Below are 20,198 nucleotides of genomic sequence, written 5' to 3'. Positions count from 1 at the left end.
GTTTCCATTGTTTTTAGATGTTGTTTAAGATGGACGTGTCGATCGATTCGCATATAGTTTCGTCAAATTGATTGCACTTTTGGTACTTAGTGAACATACTCGTCTCAAAATCAGTGATACTTTAGAACTCATGTGAGGAGAAGTTCTAATGATTTGTGAGATTTCAAAAATGAGCTTGGGTGACTGTATATGCTAATATTTGAAACTCTCGTTCCTTAGAATGTAAATAATGATCAGTCTTGACCCAATTGAATGTGATGAAGTGACAATCTATTTTCTGTTTACTTTTCTTTTTGTATGGGTGTATCAGATCTTGGTCTACAGAATTTTAGCAGTTTTGTTTTCTAAAAACTGTGCACTCAATCATGATCAATTGAGAATTTGGTATAAATGAATAAGTGAGGGATATTTTTTATACTCGAATATTAGTTGTCTCATGGTGGTCAAGTGATTTCAAATTTTGGGTATTTGATCAACGTGGCTTAACCATCTGATTTTTTTTCTCTTCCATTTATTTCTTTGGGGGAGCAGGAAAAAGAGGACAAACAAGAAGTTGATTTCAGACAAGTTTACTTGTAAGATGGGGGACGCCAAAGAGGAAGGAACCACAAAAGATACTACTATCTCTGGGAATATGATTTTTGAGCCTATACTGGAAGATGGTGTTTTTCGATTTGATTGTTCTGCAAATGATAGAGCTGCGGCTTATCCAAGTTTTTCTTTCATAAAACCCAAGGACAGAGACACACCGATTTCTAGCCAGAAACTTCCTACATACATCCCTGTTTTTGAGTGTCTCCTTGGACAGCAGATTGTTAAACTTGAGGTATGTTTTGTATAAATATTATCGTTTGTCTTTTTGGTGTATCGCTGTTATGGTTACTGATTATTAAAGGTTGCTGCAAGTATACACCTCAAGTCTTTAAATCCATTCAAAGTAATTTGACAAATTTGGTTGCTACAGCTTCCCGCTGGTACCTCTCTTTATGGAACCGGAGAAGTTAGTGGACAGCTCGAGCGAACGGGAAAAAGAGTAAGTTAATAATTGGGTATACTTGATACTAGTTGGTTAATTCTTCTTGATTTTGGCAGTTCCCTCCTTTGTAGATTTTCACATGGAATACTGATGCTTATGGATATGGTTCTGTAACTACATCCTTGTACCAATCACATCCATGGGTGTTGGCAATTCTTCCAAATGGAGAGGCACTTGGCATTCTTGCTGACACATCCCTGCGCTGTGAGGTGCTTCAAAAACTGATCTTGTTATCTATGGAAGTTATGATTTTTGGATATCTCCCTTGTTATTGCCAGTATAAAAGTTTATAACTCTGTATTCTTGCAGATTGATCTGAGGGAAGATTCAGTAATACAATTTATTGCTCCTTCCTCGTATCCTGTCGTTACATTTGGTCCGTTTTCCTCACCAGCAGCTGCTTTAAAGTCATTCTCCAGGGCAGTTGGTAACTTTCTTTTCAAGTCTGAACTTTTCTGTATTTTTGGATTGGTTTAACTCATCAAACAAATGTATAATGTAAGAGATCTTTTCGGAGTTGGCCTCTCAAACTATAAAAAGAATTTACAGATTGATCTAAGGGAAGATTCATTAATACAATTTATTGCTCCTTCCTCATGTCTTATTACATATCTTATCAATTATGGTAAATTTAGTTATGTCAATACTTTAACACTTCATTTCACTTGTGGGCTTGAAAAAGTTTAGAAGACCCAACAAATGGAACTTGATATTAATGAGAGAGGAAATGATGGGGATTCTAAAATAGGACCTCCTACTTGAAAATCACGCCATGTCATTAATCAGCCCAAAAACTTAAGGTGTCACTTAAGGCAACGAGTTACATTAAATTTAATGATATCTAATACTTCATCATTCGTTTACTTTTTTTCTCCTTTTTTCTTCTAGATTTTGTGAAACGTCCAATATTACTTAATGACTGCCCGTTGATCTGATCTAATTACTTAATGCGTGCTTCTCTAAAATGGATACATTATATAAATTGTTAAGTATGGTCGTAAAATTTAATGTCTTGCTATTTATGGTAACCTAACAGGTCCGTACTAGTTGAATCAGTACCATCGTTATATTCCAAGAGCACTACCCTTGCTGTTAAATGATATAAGGTTTGGACTCCTGTGGGAGCCTTAGTCTTATGTCTGTTTCTTAATTAATGAAATCAAAATAAAACAAAAGAGTAGATTCTTGTCTTCTTAAAAAAAAAAAAAAGAAATTAAAAAATAATAGTAGTAGTAATAAAAATAATAATTGTTTATAATTTTTGGTCAATGATGTTATTGCTCATTAGTTTGATTGTGATTTTGAGTCATCATCATCTATAACTGGGATTTTATCTGCGTGGACATGTATGTGTTTAAAACCCCTCAGCTTCTGCTCTATGTCTTAACTGGTTATTTTTCCCACTAGGCACTGTGTTTATGCCGCCAAAATGGGCCTTAGGCTACCACCAATGCCGTTGGAGCTATGATTCTGCTGATAGAGTACTTGAGGTAGGGAGTAATGTTGCATTTGTAGTACTGAGATTTTCCGGTTCAGGGACAATTCTTCTTCATTCTAAAAAACTAAATCTTCTATGGTTTTGTGTAGGAGTAGTATAGTTATGTCAGCTCAACTACATTATATTTTAAGCAAATGTTCAAGTCTTTTCCATTCTTGACTATGAAAAAAGCAATATGCATAAGATTGTTTGGTAGACTTTAGTCTATTCCAGATCCTACAAGGAATACCTCAGCTATTAATTGGTTTCTTTCTGTGTAAACTACATTTTGCAGGTTTCAAGAACATTTCGAGAGAAAGATATACCCTGCGATGTTATATGGATAGATATAGACTACATGAATGGTTTCCGTTGTTTCACTTTTGACCCTGTATGTCATTGTCTAATTGATCTCCAACAAAGGGCACTGCATTTTACTTCTTATTTGAATCATCTTCAATGAGATTACTCGTTTAATAGGTTCTTCACAGGCATCTCTTTCTCTTGGTGTTTCAACTAGAGTGTTTATGTTTCCCTTTGGAATCTTTTGTATATTTGTCTTCGATTAATTTAATGAAGTCTCTTGTAAGAAGGAAAAAATGAAAATAAAAGAAAAATCATAATCATCAGATAGTGGTTGGTAATTCTTTTATTCTTTTTCCCCCCTTAATTCTTATGCTTTTATTGTATCAAGAAAAGGCATGCATATATGCTTATGGCAATCATATTCGAGCATTACTGTATGAAATCTCTTCTTTTTGCCATTTCTCATATGTATCTCTGTAGCATGTGTCTAGTAAAATAAATAGTTTGAAGCAAGGCCATGGAGTACTATTGTGACACGGAGAGTAAATAATAGTGACACTATCTCAGGAGCGTTTTGCTGATCCAAAAACTTTGGCGGATGATCTTCACCAAATTGGTTTTAAAGCTATTTGGATGCTTGATCCTGGAATCAAACATGAAAAGGGTTATTTTGTCTATGACAGTGGTTCTGAGAAAGATGTCTGGGTCCAAAAAGCTGATGGAGAACCTTACTTAGGTTTGTGTCTTATTATTGGCACTAAACTGTGACCTTTTAGTGGTATACTAAACACTTCTTAATTGTCCTAGGTGAGGTCTGGCCTGGGCCTTGTGTATTTCCTGAATTTACACAAGCTAAAGCTCGATCCTGGTGGGCAAATTTAGTTAAGGATTTTGTTTCTAATGGTGTTGATGGTATATGGAATGACATGAATGAACCAGCTATTTTTAAGGTAATTCTACATCTGAAGTCTTTTTAGTCTGTGCTTATACTTTCGGCAGTACCTTACAGTCAATCTCATCACTTCTCTTTTCAGACTGTAACAAAAACAATGCCTGAGAGCAACATTCACAGAGGTGATGAAGAATTTGGTGGTTGCCAGAATCATTCTTACTATCACAATGTATAAACCCTAGCGCATAACCTTGAGCTGTTTCTATCATACCCTCTTCTCGTAACCATTTTCTCATAAATTTTTTTAGCTAGAATAAGATGTACCCAATGCACTCTTAAACATGACCACAAAGAAGATATGTTGTAATGGAAAATTTTGTGTTTTTGTAGAGATTTGATACTATTTAATAGCACTGGTTTCCTACTTCAGGTGTATGGAATGTTCATGGCTAGATCAACATATGAAGGGATGAAATTGGCTAACAGTGGAAGGCGTCCTTTTGTTCTCACTAGGGCCGGTTTTATTGGTAGCCAAAGGTATGCTGCTACGTGGACAGGTGACAACAGTTCAAGCTGGGATCATCTTCACATGAGCATCTCCATGACACTTCAGTTGGTAAGTACATCTTTTGCAATTAAAACAAGAAGAGGAGAAAAACACAAATATGAAAAACATGCTCCTGATTTAACTCGAAAAAAGGTTATTTCAGCTTAACAAAGTCTATTATTCTTCTGGTGTTTTCACATACTAGTTTCAAGTATCCCGAATGAATTTTCTTTGTAAGATGGACCATATAGGATATATATCAAGCAATCTAATAGTGGATGTCAATCTCAACTTCACGTCAAAGGAGTCGTAACATTTATGATGATCTGTGGTTGAGAGAATCTCAAGTGCTTTCATTTTTCACTAAGGTCTTAAGAATGAGTTATTATTGTGGATTCAGTTTAGATTTTATTGTATTCTCATTCCTATTTCTTTAGGGACTCAGTGGTCAACCACTATCTGGACCTGATATTGGTGGCTATGTTGGAAACGCAACACCTAGGCTTTTCGGAAGGTGGATGGGAATTGGTGCAATGTTTCCTTTCTGCCGTGGACATTCTGAAATGGGCACTGCTGACCATGAACCATGGTCATTTGGAGAAGAGGTTTTCCCTAACCTAAATATATTATATTTACTTTGTTGGTCATCATTTCAGGGTTTGTGATATACAATTTTTTTCCCAAGAAGATTGTGGGTTAAATTCAGAATATTGAACCATGAACAAAGAAAGACGTGAGAGAAGCATATTGGCTAGTGATTGCGAGGCCCCAATTCTTGACTAGAGGGGACACCAGAGGCCTCTTCCCTTCCATCCCTTGGATAGATAGGACTTGAACCTAACTTCATAAAATGAATAATTAATGTACACTGAACAAACATGATAAGATTAAAGAGGGCTCGTAAGGTAGAGCTGGGTCTAGGCATATAAATTTTTCTGCCAATGCTAGTCCTTTGTGCATGCATCTTCTTCTTGATATGCTAGCTGCGGATGTATTTATTGCCTATTCTTCCTCTGACGCAAGTAGACTTTGCTGCTAGTATGAAGTAGAATTGTTGCATCCTAAAAGATTAAACTGCTGACATGTAATTTTAAGGTTATTGGTTAAATTTCTCTTTCATCTAGCTCCAATGGCCCCTTATTAGTTAATGCCGTTCATATTAGAGGATTTTCTTAGTTAATGTCGTTCATATTAGAGGATTAAGAGTAATGGATACCTTTGTTATCATGTATAATATGCTTGTACCTGTTGGCTATTGCTAAATTGCTACTATTGTAAATTGCCATGGGTTTTATGCCTGTACCTATTGCTAATGTTTAAATTTTCATGTATGGAATTTTTAATATCCTGAAATAATTTGAACTTGAATCTTGATCATTTGTTAGTGTGAAGAAGTTTGCCGCCTAGCATTGAAGAGACGCTACCGCCTATTACCTCATATATACACTCTTTTCTATATAGCTCATACGACGGGTGTTCCTGTTGCAACTCCTTTATTTTTTGCAGGTGGGTTTCCTTCCTCGTCTAACTTCTGATATGTTTTCTTTCTGGTTGTAACATTTTTTTACTTGTATATGTTTTGCAGATCCAAAAGATCCCAGCTTAAGGAAAACTGAAAATTCTTTTCTTCTCGGTTCAATTTTAATCTATTCCAGGTTTTATTTCATTTACAAAATATTAGTTTATGAGTGTTTAGTAGGCTGCAGAATATCAATCCAATTATTGTTTTCCTAACACTGGTTCTTGAGCAGCACTTTGCCGAATCAAAGAATTGAAAATTTGAATTTGACACTGCCAAAGGGAATTTGGTCGAGATTTGATTTTGGTGACTCACATCCGGTAATTTCTGCTAGCTGATTTAATAGCTTTGTCACTGGCTTTCTTTTCTTATCTTTTTTTCTCGTGCATTTGATCATTGCAGGATCTACCAGCCTTATTTTTGCAAGGTGGATCAATTGTTCCTTTAGGTCCTGTACACCAGCATACTGGAGAAGCCAATCCATCTGATGACATATCTCTTCTTGTGGCTTTGGATGAAAATGGTGATGTCATCATCTTATTCGCATTTTCTTAGGATAGTCCATGAAGTGAAGTAGATTGTTCCTTGTCTATCACACAAATACTTATGTTCTTATTCTACTCTTTTCTTGCCTAGCTGGAAACATAACTGTGAATCCCCTTGACCTTACTTTCTGGTTGTGTAAAGACTAAAGAGTCATTCATTTTCCTTCTCTTAAAAAGTGTAGACTGACCTAGTATTCAGGACCATTTATTAACTGAAGCCCACCTTAGGAGAGCCTTTAATTCCTTAACATCTAAAACGTATGAAGGTTTTTCGTGTATAATATGGATAACGTGTATTAATTTCTCTGGGTTACTGTGCATCACAACTTAAAATTTTTTCTGGCAACCTTTTCCTAGTGCAAGTTTAATAAATTTTAATCTTATTCACAGGAAAGGCTGAAGGTGTTCTATTTGAAGATGATGGCGATGGATATGGTTTCAGTTTAGGTGCATACCTATTGACACATTATCTTGCAGAACTAGAATCTTCAGTTGTTACTGTTAAGGTTTCTAGAACCGAAGGATCATGGACGAGGCCAAATCGGCGACTGCATGTTCAAATATTACTGGGTGGAGGGGCAAAGGTACCTTGTGTGACAAATGGGACGGAGCTTCATTTTGTGCTGCACAACCTATCAATAAATATGTGCATTTGCTTTTATTTCCAAAGTTTCTCCAAGCCCTCTACTATATTCATATCGTAATTTTCTATGCCTCCAGATTGATGCTTGGGGCACAGATGGAGATGTTTTGCAAGTGACATTTCCCTCTGGGCAAGAAGTGGCTGACCTGGTAGCCACCAGTGAGAAGGAATATCATCATCAATTAGGTATTGGTTGCTTCTCCTTTCTTGTTCTCTTAAGTACCACATTGGTCATCCCATTTAACCAACGTGGGACAAAGGAGTTACAAAACTTATCTAATCAGTCACGGTGCTTGTAAGATCATGCTTACTAAAGAAATAGAGAATGCTTCAAGAGGAAGAAACAGGAACCAACAAAACTTAAATTTCTTGCTATTCAGGGTCCAAACAATTTCTCCTTCATCTCAATGTTTTATCGGATCAATAAGACATATACGGATGTAGCTATATGTTCTACTATTGTTTTATTTTTTATTCTCTGTTATATTCTTTTATTATGCCAACAAATTATTAAACCATCATGAATTGGCCCAATGGTCAAGGGAAAAACTGTAAACTTAGGTAGTTTTAAGGTCATAGTTCCTGTTAAAAGGCAGAAAAGAGAACACAAAGTTTACGTGGAAAATCCTAGAAGAGGGAAATATGTTAGACCTCCAATCATACGTCAATATCGTAGGAGAGAGAAGAGGAATGTTGAAGATGTAACTAACTGTGAAAAGACTGATAGTTGTTAGTAAAGGGGAGACCACCGGGAATGGGAATAGAATAGCCTATAAATAGAAAGAATTGTTACAGTTAGAGTCGGTTAGCATTTATGAGAAGTAGTGGGTCTTTTCTGTTGAACACTTGAAAGAGAGGGTTTGCAGATTAAGAGAGAGAGAGAGAGATATTAATCGAATTGCAATCTATGCAATCTGGATTTCCTCTATACTGTAATCGTTGATTGAATTCAATAAAGAAGAACTTTCTATCAATAGTTTCTGTGTTGGATTTGAGATCCAACAAAATAGCACAATAGAAGTCTCTTTTATTATAGAGTTTCTTCTATTATTTTCACACAAACTGAAAGTTAGAAAAGAAGACAACCTTATAAGCTCTAGCAAGCCCTAATAGAAAAAATTAAGTAAACTTGGGGTAAAACAAAAATACTAAAATACACTCGGGGTTATAAACTATCAATAAAGCCTCTTACTTCCGACAGTTCCAACTATGGTGTTAACCTATCTGGCTCCCTAGATTATTTAATATTGAATTTTCTGATCCTAAGTATCGTAAGATCAAGTATTGTCTTATTGGATTAACCAGAGCCCAGAGTAAATCTAAGTTAGATTGAACAACTCAATTGTTTTTGGATAAGGAACAATTCAATTGTAAAGGTACAAAATTCAATGACTCTGTATCCCTTTTATTTTTTTTGGATAAGAAACAAAGAGGCCTTTTCTGTCAAGCTTAAATGATAAAAGTTGTTCTAGTTCCATTTCCTAGTACCTTAGTATTTCCTTGCTTCTCTAACTGAAGATTGGATTGCACATGAGAACTGTCTTCTTTCTGATGTTTGTAAATTTGAAAGTGTTTCTCCTTAAGATGGAAACTTCTGGGTTATTGTTGGATAACGTTTCTTCCAACCTTGTTGACAGTGAACTACTAATGGATTCTTAAGTTTCATTCATCTTTATTATTAGTTGTGATTACTTATTCAATAATTTCCTTGTAGAAAGTGCTAAGACTTTGCAAGATGTTGAAGAGGTTCCTGAACATAAAGGAGTATCACTTTCAAAGACTCCTATTGAACTGAAAGGCGCTTGTTGGTCAGTTAAAGTAATTCCGTGGATTGGGGGTAGAATACTTTCTATGACACACCTTCCTTCAGGTAACAACTTTATAATTATTTTAATATTTAGCAATTTAGATAACATGACAAAATATTGCTCTTTCTTTTCGTTTGCAACCTTTATGTTTTTGTCATTTTAATAATGCCATAATTGGGAACTGGCTCAAATATTTGTATTTTCTCCCTCACAAAGAATAGCTGTTTGTTCTAAGAATCTAACCTACTTTCCACCTGCAGAGTTGTATATGTTCCATGCCCATCCCCAAGCTACTATAATGCTTATCTCATCTGATTCATCTCCTTTAACTAAACATTATTTTCCCTTAATTTTATCCTTTTTTATTCCCAAATTTCCTTCGCTCCGCCCTTGCATATCAGCTCCATCACCTAGAAAGGGAATATGTAAACCTTAGTGGAGGGGTCCTAGCATGGTTGTTTCTAATCACCAAAGTTGTCTAATAATTACATGATTTCGAACATCATTGTTTAAGTTATAGCTTTGTCAACGAAGATGATCACTTTTTTTAGCATAATTGAATTGGCTAACACATTATATTTGTTGTGACTTAAAAATTCAAATTCTCACCCATGTTCAACTTAAAAAAGTTTACCTTTAAGAAAATATTATTTTAATTGTGTCAACATATGTAATAGAAGAGGTTGACCTCATTTTATCTTTGTGAGTGCAGGGATACAATGGCTCCAAGGCAAGATTGAAATCAATGGTTATGAAGAGTACAGTGGTACGGAGTACCGATCTGCTGGATGTACAGAGGAATATAGCATCATTGAGTAAATTCTCAAACCCATGCGTGAATAATCTCAATACTTCCTTCTGAATATTAACTCATAGACAGATATCTATATTTGTTGACTAGAGAAATAGTTGATAAATATTTGTTAAACTGAACTGTATTCATTCATAGAATCCAATAAATTGAACTGTATACTTGAGTGTTATAACTTATACATTCTCAAAAGTAGAATAGGAAATTACTCCCAAGACAACCTATAAAGGTAAACAAATTTCAACCATCAAAGCTACATAAATGTTTTTGGGTATAAAACACCCAAAAACGTAGCAAATTTATTGTATTACTCCTTTTCTTTTCAGTCGAAACTTTGAGCATGAAGGGGATGAGGAATCTCTTGAACTCGAAGGTGATATTGAAGGAGGGTTAGTTCTAAGACGAAAAATATACATTCCAAAGGAAGATGCAAAGATTCTTAAGATTAACTCCAGCATTGTAGCTGTCAAAGTAGGTGCTGGTTCTGGTGGATTCTCAAGGTTTGCTCCAAATATTCCTATATGCTACTACTTATGCTCAGTGACTTTCATTCATCACTGGAAACATGGATGTTTGGAGGAGTACAAGTTTGAAAAGTTGAAGAGATCTGTTAAGTTTCCTACTTATGTATGTTTCTTTGTTTTTTGCAGGTTGGTCTGCTTAAGAGTCCATCCAATGTTTAACCTTTTACATCCCACAGAATCGTTTATTTCATTCACATCCATCGATGGATCTGTGCATGAATTCTGGCCTGAGTCAGGGGAGCAGTATTTGGAGGGAGACCTTTTACCTAATGGTAATAATCACTTTCTCTTACTTACCAGTCCATATATACATGATAGTTCTCTAGCCTCAACGCAAATATGTCATCAAAGATCTGATCATGTTCCTGTCATATAATTCTTGATACCATCAATATTACACATAAACATTAAACTGATGCATACACATTATTATTAAATTGTCACGTAAACATAAACATTAAAAGTTCAAGGACAAAACTCGAGAAGCTTATCAAGGCTCAATCTTAGCTGCAAAAAATATATTTTTTTCTTAAGCTTGATCTCTTGTTTCCTAAAGAAAAGTTAATTCCTTACTAAAATGAATGAAATTTCAGGTGAATGGAAGCTAGTTGATAAATGTTTGGGACGGGCATTAGTCAACAAATTCGACATTAAGGAGGTTCACAAATGTCTCATCCACTGGGGAACTGGAACGGTCAACCTCGAGCTATGGTCGGAAGAGAGACCAGTGTCTAAGGAAACACCACTCCAAATCTCACACAGTTACGAGGTGATCTAAACTCCACTGGTTGTTGCAACGAGGAATTGCTTTTCAAAATTTGCGAAATAAGTTTAAAGCTATTGAGCTTTAACACTATATTGTGTTCTTAATCAATGTTCCAATCCTAAGTACATGGTTTGTTCTAACAAATCATTTTGTTATTACCCGAACCACTAAACATGTCAATTGGGAACAAATTCTCAAATAAAGGTTGCTTAGATTTGCAACAACCCACTTCTCTTCCTTGGTTGTTTCCAGTTGGCTTGGCTTTAGCAGTTGGAATAATAATAAAATAAAGTTTAAAATATCATTCTATCCCTAAATTAAATTTAATTTTGGGCTTCATTTGATTCTAGTTGATGCACTCTTAACAAATTTTATAAATTGTTCTTCCTATTTATTTAGGGTTGATTTTAGTTGATGTACTTTGGATACAACTTAAGCAAAAGCTATGTATTTTTTGGTTTCTTAATAAGTACTTTAAGCATTTTTTATTTTTTAAATAGTATTATACTCTCATTCTTTGGTTAAAAAAATTTATAGTCGTGCTAACTTTCATGAAATAAAAAAATTTAGTCTATAAACCCAATTTACAACGATTTAGTTCGAGTATTTTCAAAATTGACAACAATTTACTCTTAAAATTTAACATATAACAATTTAATCTTTATTGTGATAAATCTCATTCCGTTGAGACTATGTGTCGATTTTTATTACGTAATAATTTAATATTCGTAGTTTATAAATAAATTTGATCCTTAATAATTAATTTACCAGTCTACTAATCTAAAAAAAAATCAAGAAATCTTTAAAATATTTCTCATGGATAAAATTGATACAAATTGTAAAGTGTGAATTAAGGCTTGAACTTTAAACCGTTATCATTTTGTAAATACATCGTCCAAATTGTTAAAAATCAAAGTTTAGATATTAAATCATTGTTCTCTTGTTATCATAAATTTGTCGCAATTCAACTCATGTAGATAATTTTGCGCGTTTACAAGGTGAATTTAGAGAATACGTTATTTGATTTTAGTAACTCAGTTAGTTTTGTTTGTATTTTTATCATAGAGAAATAAAAATAATAAAAGGGAAAGAAGATGCGAGAACGAAACAAATGAATATCAAAATAATTTATAAAAATCAGATAATTTTAGACTAGCTTTTACGTCTTCATATATTACAAAACCTTTTTACTCATTATATGACGTCAATATCATAAATAAGTAAGTTTAAACGAAAATTTAAAATTGCTCTTTCTTCATCTTCCTTCATTCAACAAGTTTACAAATCACCCAAGAATTATCTCTAAGATAAAGAATTATGTTTTTCTAAAGATAATACTTTTATGTCTGAAGTGATTTCATTTTATAAACTTTATCCCAAAATATCATATGCACATATTTTTCATCGAACTCTAAAGGAAAGGAAAATAAAAATAGAAACGAAAAAAACCTTTTCATTTTTTTATTTAGTTGAAAAATAAAACAAAATAATGTTTATATATATGGAAAAAATAATTATAATTAAGGAAAGATTGAGTAAATTAAAATAAGTAGCCGTTGGTCAACAATAACATGGTCAAACCAACAACCGTTATTCACTAATCTCCCGTTTATTGTTTAACTTCAGCCCCTTTGGTCGAAAACAAACCCTAAGCACTCTCCTCACTCTCTTCTAGTTCTCTCCGATCTTCAACGTTCGGCCCCTCCCTTCCGATACGACGACACCGGCGACAGCCGCTCATCCTCTCGTAAACGACGCCGGCGACTGTAACTCCGATCAGACCAGCCGCATTCGCCCTCCGTTTTGGTCTCGGTTTAAAGGTTTTTACCTTTTTGTTTTTATTCTTTTTTGGGTATCAATGTTTGAGAATGTTTCAACTGGTTTGGCAGCACAGACACATAGATGTATATGCTTCTTTATTCGTTACTTCGTATTAATATTTAGTCCCAACCGAGATGTTGAAATTTATATAAAACATGGGTAGGCCTTGGGCTTTTGTGGTGCATTTTTTTTTATTTATTTAATGTGGAATGTGTACATATATGGTGTGAGGTTGTGAGTTTTTGGAATATCATCTGAAATTTTTGGTATGGTTTAATCAGATTTTAGAGTCACCATGTGTTCTTTGGAACCTTTTAACGAACTCAAAACAACTAATGTACTCTTTATTTATGGTTTAAATAAATAAAGAGTATTGTTATGATAGATGTTTTGATTGCATTAACCTTTGTTTAAATAATTTTGTTTTTAGTTTCCTATTTTACAAAAGTATACAGTATACTTCCTTTCTGACCCTTTCTTTATCTCTCTCTTTTTTAAATTTCTCAAAGAACACCCTTAAATTTTAGTTGGCTTGTTTTTCAAATTTGTCTTAAAAAGTAAACAATGATATAGAGGAATTGTCATTGTCAGTAAATAAGTTTATTATCTTGTAAAAGCAGAATGATTGTCAAATGTACAGGGTCGTAATGTTCTACTTATTCTTATTGACTCGACAGATCTACGCCAGACTTGGAAAAGGCAAGAGGAAACTAGGAAAGGTGGTTGTAAATTGCCAACAACTTGAAGGTGAGGTTTGTATAGTAATGCCATAATTGGGAACTGGCTCAAATATTTATGTTTTCTCCCTCACTAAGAATAGCTGTTTGTTCTAAGAGTCTAACCTACTTTCCTGCAGAGCTGTATATGTTCCATGCCCATCCCCAAGCTACTCTAGTGCTTATCTCATCTCTTCATCTCCTTTAACTAAACATTATTTTCCCTTAATTTTATCCTTTTTTATTCCCAAATTTCCTCGGCTACGCCCTTGCATATTGGCTTATTATTATCATTTCCATCACTTAGGGAATATGTAAACCTTAGTGGAAGGATCGTAGCATTTTCGTTTCTAATCACCAAAGTTGTCAAATAATTACATGACTTCGAACATCATTGTTTAAGTTATTAGCTTTGTTGTGTTCTCAAAATGATGATGTTCACTTTGACATACGGTTCTAGTTTCTCAATGCGAGCGTAATTGAATTGGTACATGACTTATAAAGTCAAATTCACACTCATGTTCAACTTAAAAATGTTTACCATTAAGAAAATATTATTTTAACTGTGTCAACATGTGTAACAGAAGAGGCTGACCTCATTTTATTTTTGTGAGTGTAGGGATACAATGGCTCCAAGGCAAGATTGAAATCAATGGTTATAAAGAGTATAGTGGTACGGAGTATCGATCTACTGGATGTACAGAGGAATATAGCTTTATTGAGTAAATTCTCAACCCATGCTTGAATAATCTCAATACTTCATTCTGAATATTAACTTGTAGTACAAATGTCTATGTTTGTTGATAAGTGAAATACTTGATTAATGTTTGTTAAACTTTATTGGGAGTATTCATTTATAGAATTCAATAGATTGAACTGTATACTGGAGTGGTATAACTTATACATTCTTAAAAGTAGAATAGGATATTACTCCCAAGTCAACCTATAAAGGTAAACAAATTTCAACGGTCAAAGCTACATAAGTGTTCAAGTTAGCTTTTGTTTTGTTTATTTTTATAATGAAAATCCTAGCTTTCATTTGAGATCAAGTGAAAAAATAGAAAGTAAAGATAAGAAAAAACCAAAAAGGGGTCCGAATAAGCAACGAAGAGGATCTAAAGGGTAATTAAAAGACACTTTTGTACAACCTTTTTTAGAGAGGAAAAAGAACTTTTCTTTGATAAAATGAAAAGAGACCAATGCTTAAGATTACTAGAAAATGGTAATAATAAGAAAAAGGATGAGAACAAACCACAACTCAATACAAAACAAAGATCAACCATGAAAGATAAAAGCTCCCAATTCAGACAATAGAGTAGCCAACTAGATTAAGTTTAATATAATGCATGCAAAGATTTGCCTTGGACAATAAAAGAATCTTGCCTCGGTGCGTGAATTGGACTTTAAGTATTCCATTGAAGAAATTTTGTCATTCTTTAGATACAAGATTATCAATGTGAATTAAGTGATCAAATATTACATTAAGTGATATTTCATAGACATGGACGAGGGAAGATAACATTGGATTAAAGCGTGAATTTTGACGACAAGTTCTTTATTAAAGAAATCTTCTCATTCTTTGGATATATGATTAGCCAATCAGACAAAGTGTTGAGATAGTCTACTAAGTGATTTGTCATGGACATGAATATGAGAGGATAACAATAGACCACACAGCTGAACTAGGAAAAGGACGCATGAAGGACTATTAAGTAGAATAATGTATGTAATGAGAAAGGAAGATAAGTTGAGATACATGAATTTTGGATTGAGAAGTGAGATTGGACTATAAGTTTATGATTAAAAAAGTCCTTTCATTCTTTGGAAAAAAAATTAGCCAATTGGGTTAAATGTTAATATAAGGCACGAAGTGTTCTTCTTTGGTCACGAATTTGGGAAAAGAAGATGGTTTATGGAAATAAAATTTAAAAAGGGTTCATGGAGACCTATTAAATGGAAGAAACATAAGTTAGGAACGAGAGATTTGGATTAAAGTGTGACATTGGACTTTAAATTTTTTATTGAAAAACTTTTTTAATTCTTTAGGTAAAAGATTAATAAGGTATAGTAAGTGCGATTAAGTGATAGGTCATGGATTTGGAGATGGAAATATAACACTGGACTACAATAAGTTAAATAGAAAAAAGGCACGTGGAGGACTATTGGGTTGAATACACATAATAAGAAAAAAAGACTATCTTAACATGGAGGTTTATGTCTATGTATGTTGTGAGGAAGGAAGATGAATTAGGATACAAGAATTTTGGATTAAAGCCTAAGATTAGCAAATTGGATTAAGTGTTTATATAAGAGATGAAATGATTTGCCGTAGACATGGATATGCGATAAAGAAGTTTGGTTATACATGTGAAATTGAAAAAAGGTACATGAAGTACTATTGATTGCACAAAAAAAAAAGTATTAGAATACAGAAGTTTTGGGTAGAAGTGTGGCACTGGACTTAAAGAACTTTTGCAATTCTAAGGGGGAAAGAATTATCAAATTGGATTAAGTGTTGAGATAATGTATTAAGTGATTTGTCATGGACATGGATATGAGAGGATAACAATACACCACGCCACTGAACGATGAAAATGACACAAATAAGATTAGTATTTATTCAATTATAAGTTTTTGATTACGCAAGTCTTTTCATTTCTTGAAATAAGATTAGCCAATTGGGTTTAATGTTAATATGATTCACAAAGTGACTAGCTTTGGTCATGGATGAAAAAGCTTTGGTCATGGATGAAAAAAATGGTCATATAAATGAAATTGAAAAGAAATCAAATGGAGGACTATATACGACACGCAAACAAAGTTAGGATAAGAGAGTTTTGTATTAAAGTGTGGCATTAGTATTGACTTCAAATTTTGGATTAAAGAACTCTTACCATTATTTGGAGAAAGAATTATCAAATTGGATTAAGTGAAGACAACACGCTAAGAGTGAGATTAGCTAATTAAATTAAGTTTTTACTTAAAGGGATTAGGTAAGATCCCATGGACATGGTTATAGAAAAAAAGCTTTGGTTATGAAAATATAATTGGAAAAAGAACGACACAAAAAGAAAAGTAAGGATATGCGAGTTTCGGATGGAAGTGTCATTGGACTTCAAGTTTTAGATTGAAGAAATGAGTATCAAATTGGATTAAGTGTGGAGATAGTACACTAAGAGTGAGATTAGTTAATTAGATTAAGTTTTTACTTAAGGGATTAGGTGAGATCCCATAGACGTATGTTATAAGAAAACAATTTTGACTATGCAAATATAATTGGAAAAAGACACATGGACGACTATAAATGACACAACAAGAAAAGTAAGGATATGTGAGTTTTGGATGGAAGTGTTGCATTAGACTTCATGTTTTGGATTAAAGAACTCTTGCCATTGTTTGGAAACATAATTATCAAATTAGATTAAGTGTTAAGATGGTGCACTAAGAGTGAGATTAGCCAATTGGATTAAGTTTTTACTTAAGGGATTAAATGAGATCTCATGGACAAGGTTATAGAAATAAAAGTTTGGCTACGCTAATATAATTGGAAAAAGAGACATGGATGATTGTAGATGACAAAAAAAAAGTTAGGATATGAGAGTTTTGAATTCAAGTATGGTATAGGACATCAAGTTTACATTTGATTAACTCTTGCCATTGTTTATAGAAATGACTATCAAATTAGATTTAGTGTCGACACAGTGCACTGAGAGTGATATTAGCCAATTAGATTAAGTTTTTATTTAACACATGAGGTTATTTACCGTGGACATGGATATAGGAAGAAAAATTTGGCTATACAAATGACAAGAATAACACACATTAAGGACTATAGAAAGGATTATCAAACAAGATTAAGTGTTGAGGTAGTAGAAAAGGAAGAAAGAGAAAGAGGAAAGGAAAAATACCAAAGTAAGAAAGTGAAAAAAAGAAAATGCCAAAATAAAAGACAAAAAAATAATAAGAAAAAAACAAAAAAAGTGAGAAGGTGGTGATGATTATTAATTTGGTTTTTAGCAGAGGATGGTATGAAAAAGTCTGTATTACCATCATTACCCTAGAGCCGGACTAGGGTAATGATGAGTAGTAAATACTTTTTGGTACCATTCTTTTCTAAAAACCAAATCAATAATCATCAATGTCTTCTCAATTTTCTTGTGTTTTATTTTGGTATTTTTGTCCACTTTCTTACTGTGACTAAGAGTGAGTTTAGTTAATTGGATTAAGTTTTTATTTAAGGGATAACGTGATTTGTCGGGGACAAGTATGTAGTAAAAAAAAGTTTTGCTATACAAATGAAATTGGAGAAAATAAAATGGAGGATTGTAAACGACACAAAAAGAAAAGTAAGGATGTACGAGTTTTGGTTTGAAGTGTGACATTGGAATTCATGTTTTAGATTAAAGAACTCTTTACATTGATTAGAGAAAGGATTATTCAACTCAAACGAAGTGTTGAGATAGAGCACTAAAAGTGAGATTTGCCAATTAGATTAAGTTTTTATTTGAGGGATGAGGTGAATCTCTATGGACATGGGTTTAGGAAAAAACATTTGGCTATATAAATGAAATTGGAAACAGATACATGGAAGACTTGAGACAAAATGAAAAGTTAGTACATGAGAGTTTTGGATTTGAAGAACTCTTTTCCATCATTGGAGAAAAGATTATTCAACTCAAACGAAGTGTTGAGATAGTGCACTAAGAGTGAGATTTGCCAACTAGATTAATTGTTTATTTTTTAGGGATGAGGTGAATCACCATGGACATGGGTTTAAGAAAAAACATTTGGCTATACAAATGAAATTGAAACAGACACATGGAGGGCTACAGATAACACAAAATGAAAAATTAATACATGAGAGTTTTGGATTGAAGTTTGACATTAGACTTCAAGTTTAGCATAAAATAAATTATTGCTACTATTTCGAGAAAAGATTGTCAAATTGGATTAAGTATTGAGATAATGCACTAAAAGTGAGATTATCCTATTGAATTAAATTTTTATTTAAGGGATGAGGTGTTTTGTTGTCGAAATGAATATAGAAAAAAAGTTTGGCTATACAAATGAAATTGAAAAAAGACACATCGAGGATAATACACGGCCCAAAAAGAAAAGTATGGATTGAGGTGTGACATTGGACTTCAAGTCTTGGATTAAAGAATTCTTGCAATTGTTTGGATAAAAGATTATCAAATTGGATTAAGTGTTGAGATAGTGCTCCAAAAGTTAGATTAATCTACTAGATTAAGTTCTAATTTATGGAATGAGATTATTTGCTTTCGACATGGTTATAGAAAAAAATGTTGGACTACACAAATGAAATTAGAAAAAGACACATGAGTGACTATAGGCGTCACAAAAAGGAAACTTGGATATGAGAGCCTTTGATTGATGTGTGAGATGAGACTACCAATTTAGGAATAAATAACTCTTGTTATTGTTTGAAAAAAAGATTATCAAATTAGATTAGTGTTGAGATCGTGCTCTAAAAGTGTGATTAGCAAATTAAATCAAAATTTTATTTAAGAGATGAGGTGATTTGTCGTGGAGATGGATACGAGACTTAAAGTTTTGGATTAAGGAGGAACTTTTGCCATTGTTTAGAGAAAGAATTATCATACTCGATTAACTGTTAATAATGATTAAGAGTGAGACTAGCCAATTGGATTAAATTTTTATTTAAGAGTTGAGATTGTTTGTCGTGGTCAATATAGGAAAAAAGGTTTGGTTAGACAAATGGAATTGGAAGAAAACATATGGAGGACTATAGGCGACACACAACAAAGAAAAGTTAGAATATGAGATAGTGCATTATAAGAGTGATATTAATTATAATTGGATAAAGTTTTTATTTAAGAGATTTCCCATTGAAATAGTTATAGGAAAAAAAGGTTGGCAACACAAATGTAATTGGTAAAAAGACACATGGACGGTAAACGACACAAGAAGAAACGTAAATATATTTGAGTGTTGGATTGAAGTATGACAATTGACTCTATGTTTTGGATTAGAGAACTCTTGCCAATATTTGGAGGAAAGATTGTTAAATTTGTTTGACTGTTGAAATAGTGCATTAAGAGTGAGATTAGCCAATTGAATTAAGTTTTTATTAAAGGGACGAGAGGTTATTTGTTGTGGACGTGGATATAGGAAAAAAAGTCTGGCTATGCGAATGAAATTGGGAAAACACAAGGAGAGGACTACCGGCGACACAAAAGGATAAGTTAGGATATGTGAGTTTTGGATTATAGTGTGACATTGGACTTCAAGTTTAAAATTGAACATTTTTTGCAATTGTTTGGAGAAAGGATTAAGTGATTATTAAAATTGATTAGTGTTAATATAGTGCACTAAGTGTCAGATTAGCCAATTGGATTATATATTTATTTAAGGGCAATGGTGATTTGCTATGGACATTAATTTAGGAAAAAATATTTGGTTATACAAATGACATTGGAGAAAAACACATGAAGAACTATAGACGACATAGAAAGAAAAGTTAAGTATATGACTTGGATTGAAGTGTGAGTCAAACTTCAAGTTTAAGATTAAACATCTCTTGTTATTGTTTGGAGAAAAGATTATCAAATTGGATAAGTGATATGATAGTGTAGTAAGATTGAGAGTAGCCAAATGGATTAAGTTTTTTGTTAAGTGATGAGGTGTTTTGCGAGGGGAATAGATGTACGGAAAAAAATTTCGCTACACAAATGACATAGGAAAAGGAAACATGGAGGAAACAAAAAGAAAGTTAAGATATGAGAGTTTTGGATTGAAGTGTGAC

General features: G+C 33.2%; 1 protein-coding gene across 8 annotated transcripts in view; it reads left to right on the top strand.

The window, feature by feature from the left end:
* LOC103490714 (uncharacterized) overlaps positions 1-20,198 on the top strand; it is a 36,892-nt gene that overhangs the window by 384 nt on the left and 16,310 nt on the right. For 7 of the 8 annotated variants that reach the window (XR_007821820.1, XR_007821822.1, XR_007821821.1 and 4 more), the window contains exons 2-20: positions 532-826; positions 965-1,033; positions 1,108-1,245; positions 1,346-1,463; positions 2,444-2,526; positions 2,809-2,904; positions 3,387-3,555; positions 3,627-3,769; positions 3,854-3,940; positions 4,142-4,327; positions 4,696-4,863; positions 5,644-5,764; positions 5,844-5,913; positions 6,010-6,097; positions 6,180-6,300; positions 6,713-6,906; positions 7,043-7,151; positions 8,680-8,835; positions 14,031-14,133. Coding sequence is in view for 5 of the 8 variants with exons in the window: in XM_051086389.1 (XP_050942346.1) it covers positions 532-826; positions 965-1,033; positions 1,108-1,245; positions 1,346-1,463; positions 2,444-2,526; positions 2,809-2,904; positions 3,387-3,555; positions 3,627-3,769; positions 3,854-3,940; positions 4,142-4,327; positions 4,696-4,863; positions 5,644-5,764; positions 5,844-5,913; positions 6,010-6,097; positions 6,180-6,300; positions 6,713-6,906; positions 7,043-7,151; positions 8,680-8,835; positions 14,031-14,133 (2,514 nt within the window). In the remaining 3 variants the exon portion in view is untranslated. Of the gene's footprint in view, positions 1-531; positions 827-964; positions 1,034-1,107; positions 1,246-1,345; positions 1,464-2,443; positions 2,527-2,808; positions 2,905-3,386; positions 3,556-3,626; positions 3,770-3,853; positions 3,941-4,141; positions 4,328-4,695; positions 4,864-5,643; positions 5,765-5,843; positions 5,914-6,009; positions 6,098-6,179; positions 6,301-6,712; positions 6,907-7,042; positions 7,152-8,679; positions 8,836-9,485; positions 9,589-9,910; positions 10,085-10,234; positions 10,381-10,701; positions 11,179-14,030; positions 14,134-20,198 lie in introns of those variants that run through there. The other variant, XM_008450356.3, reaches the window with a different exon arrangement.

This window comes from Cucumis melo, chromosome 6 (genome assembly GCF_025177605.1).
Source record: "Cucumis melo cultivar AY chromosome 6, USDA_Cmelo_AY_1.0, whole genome shotgun sequence".
Classification (NCBI taxonomy): domain Eukaryota; kingdom Viridiplantae; phylum Streptophyta; class Magnoliopsida; order Cucurbitales; family Cucurbitaceae; genus Cucumis; species Cucumis melo.
Note: the sequence above shows the minus strand (reverse complement) of the source record. Positions and strands in the feature narration are given on the sequence as shown.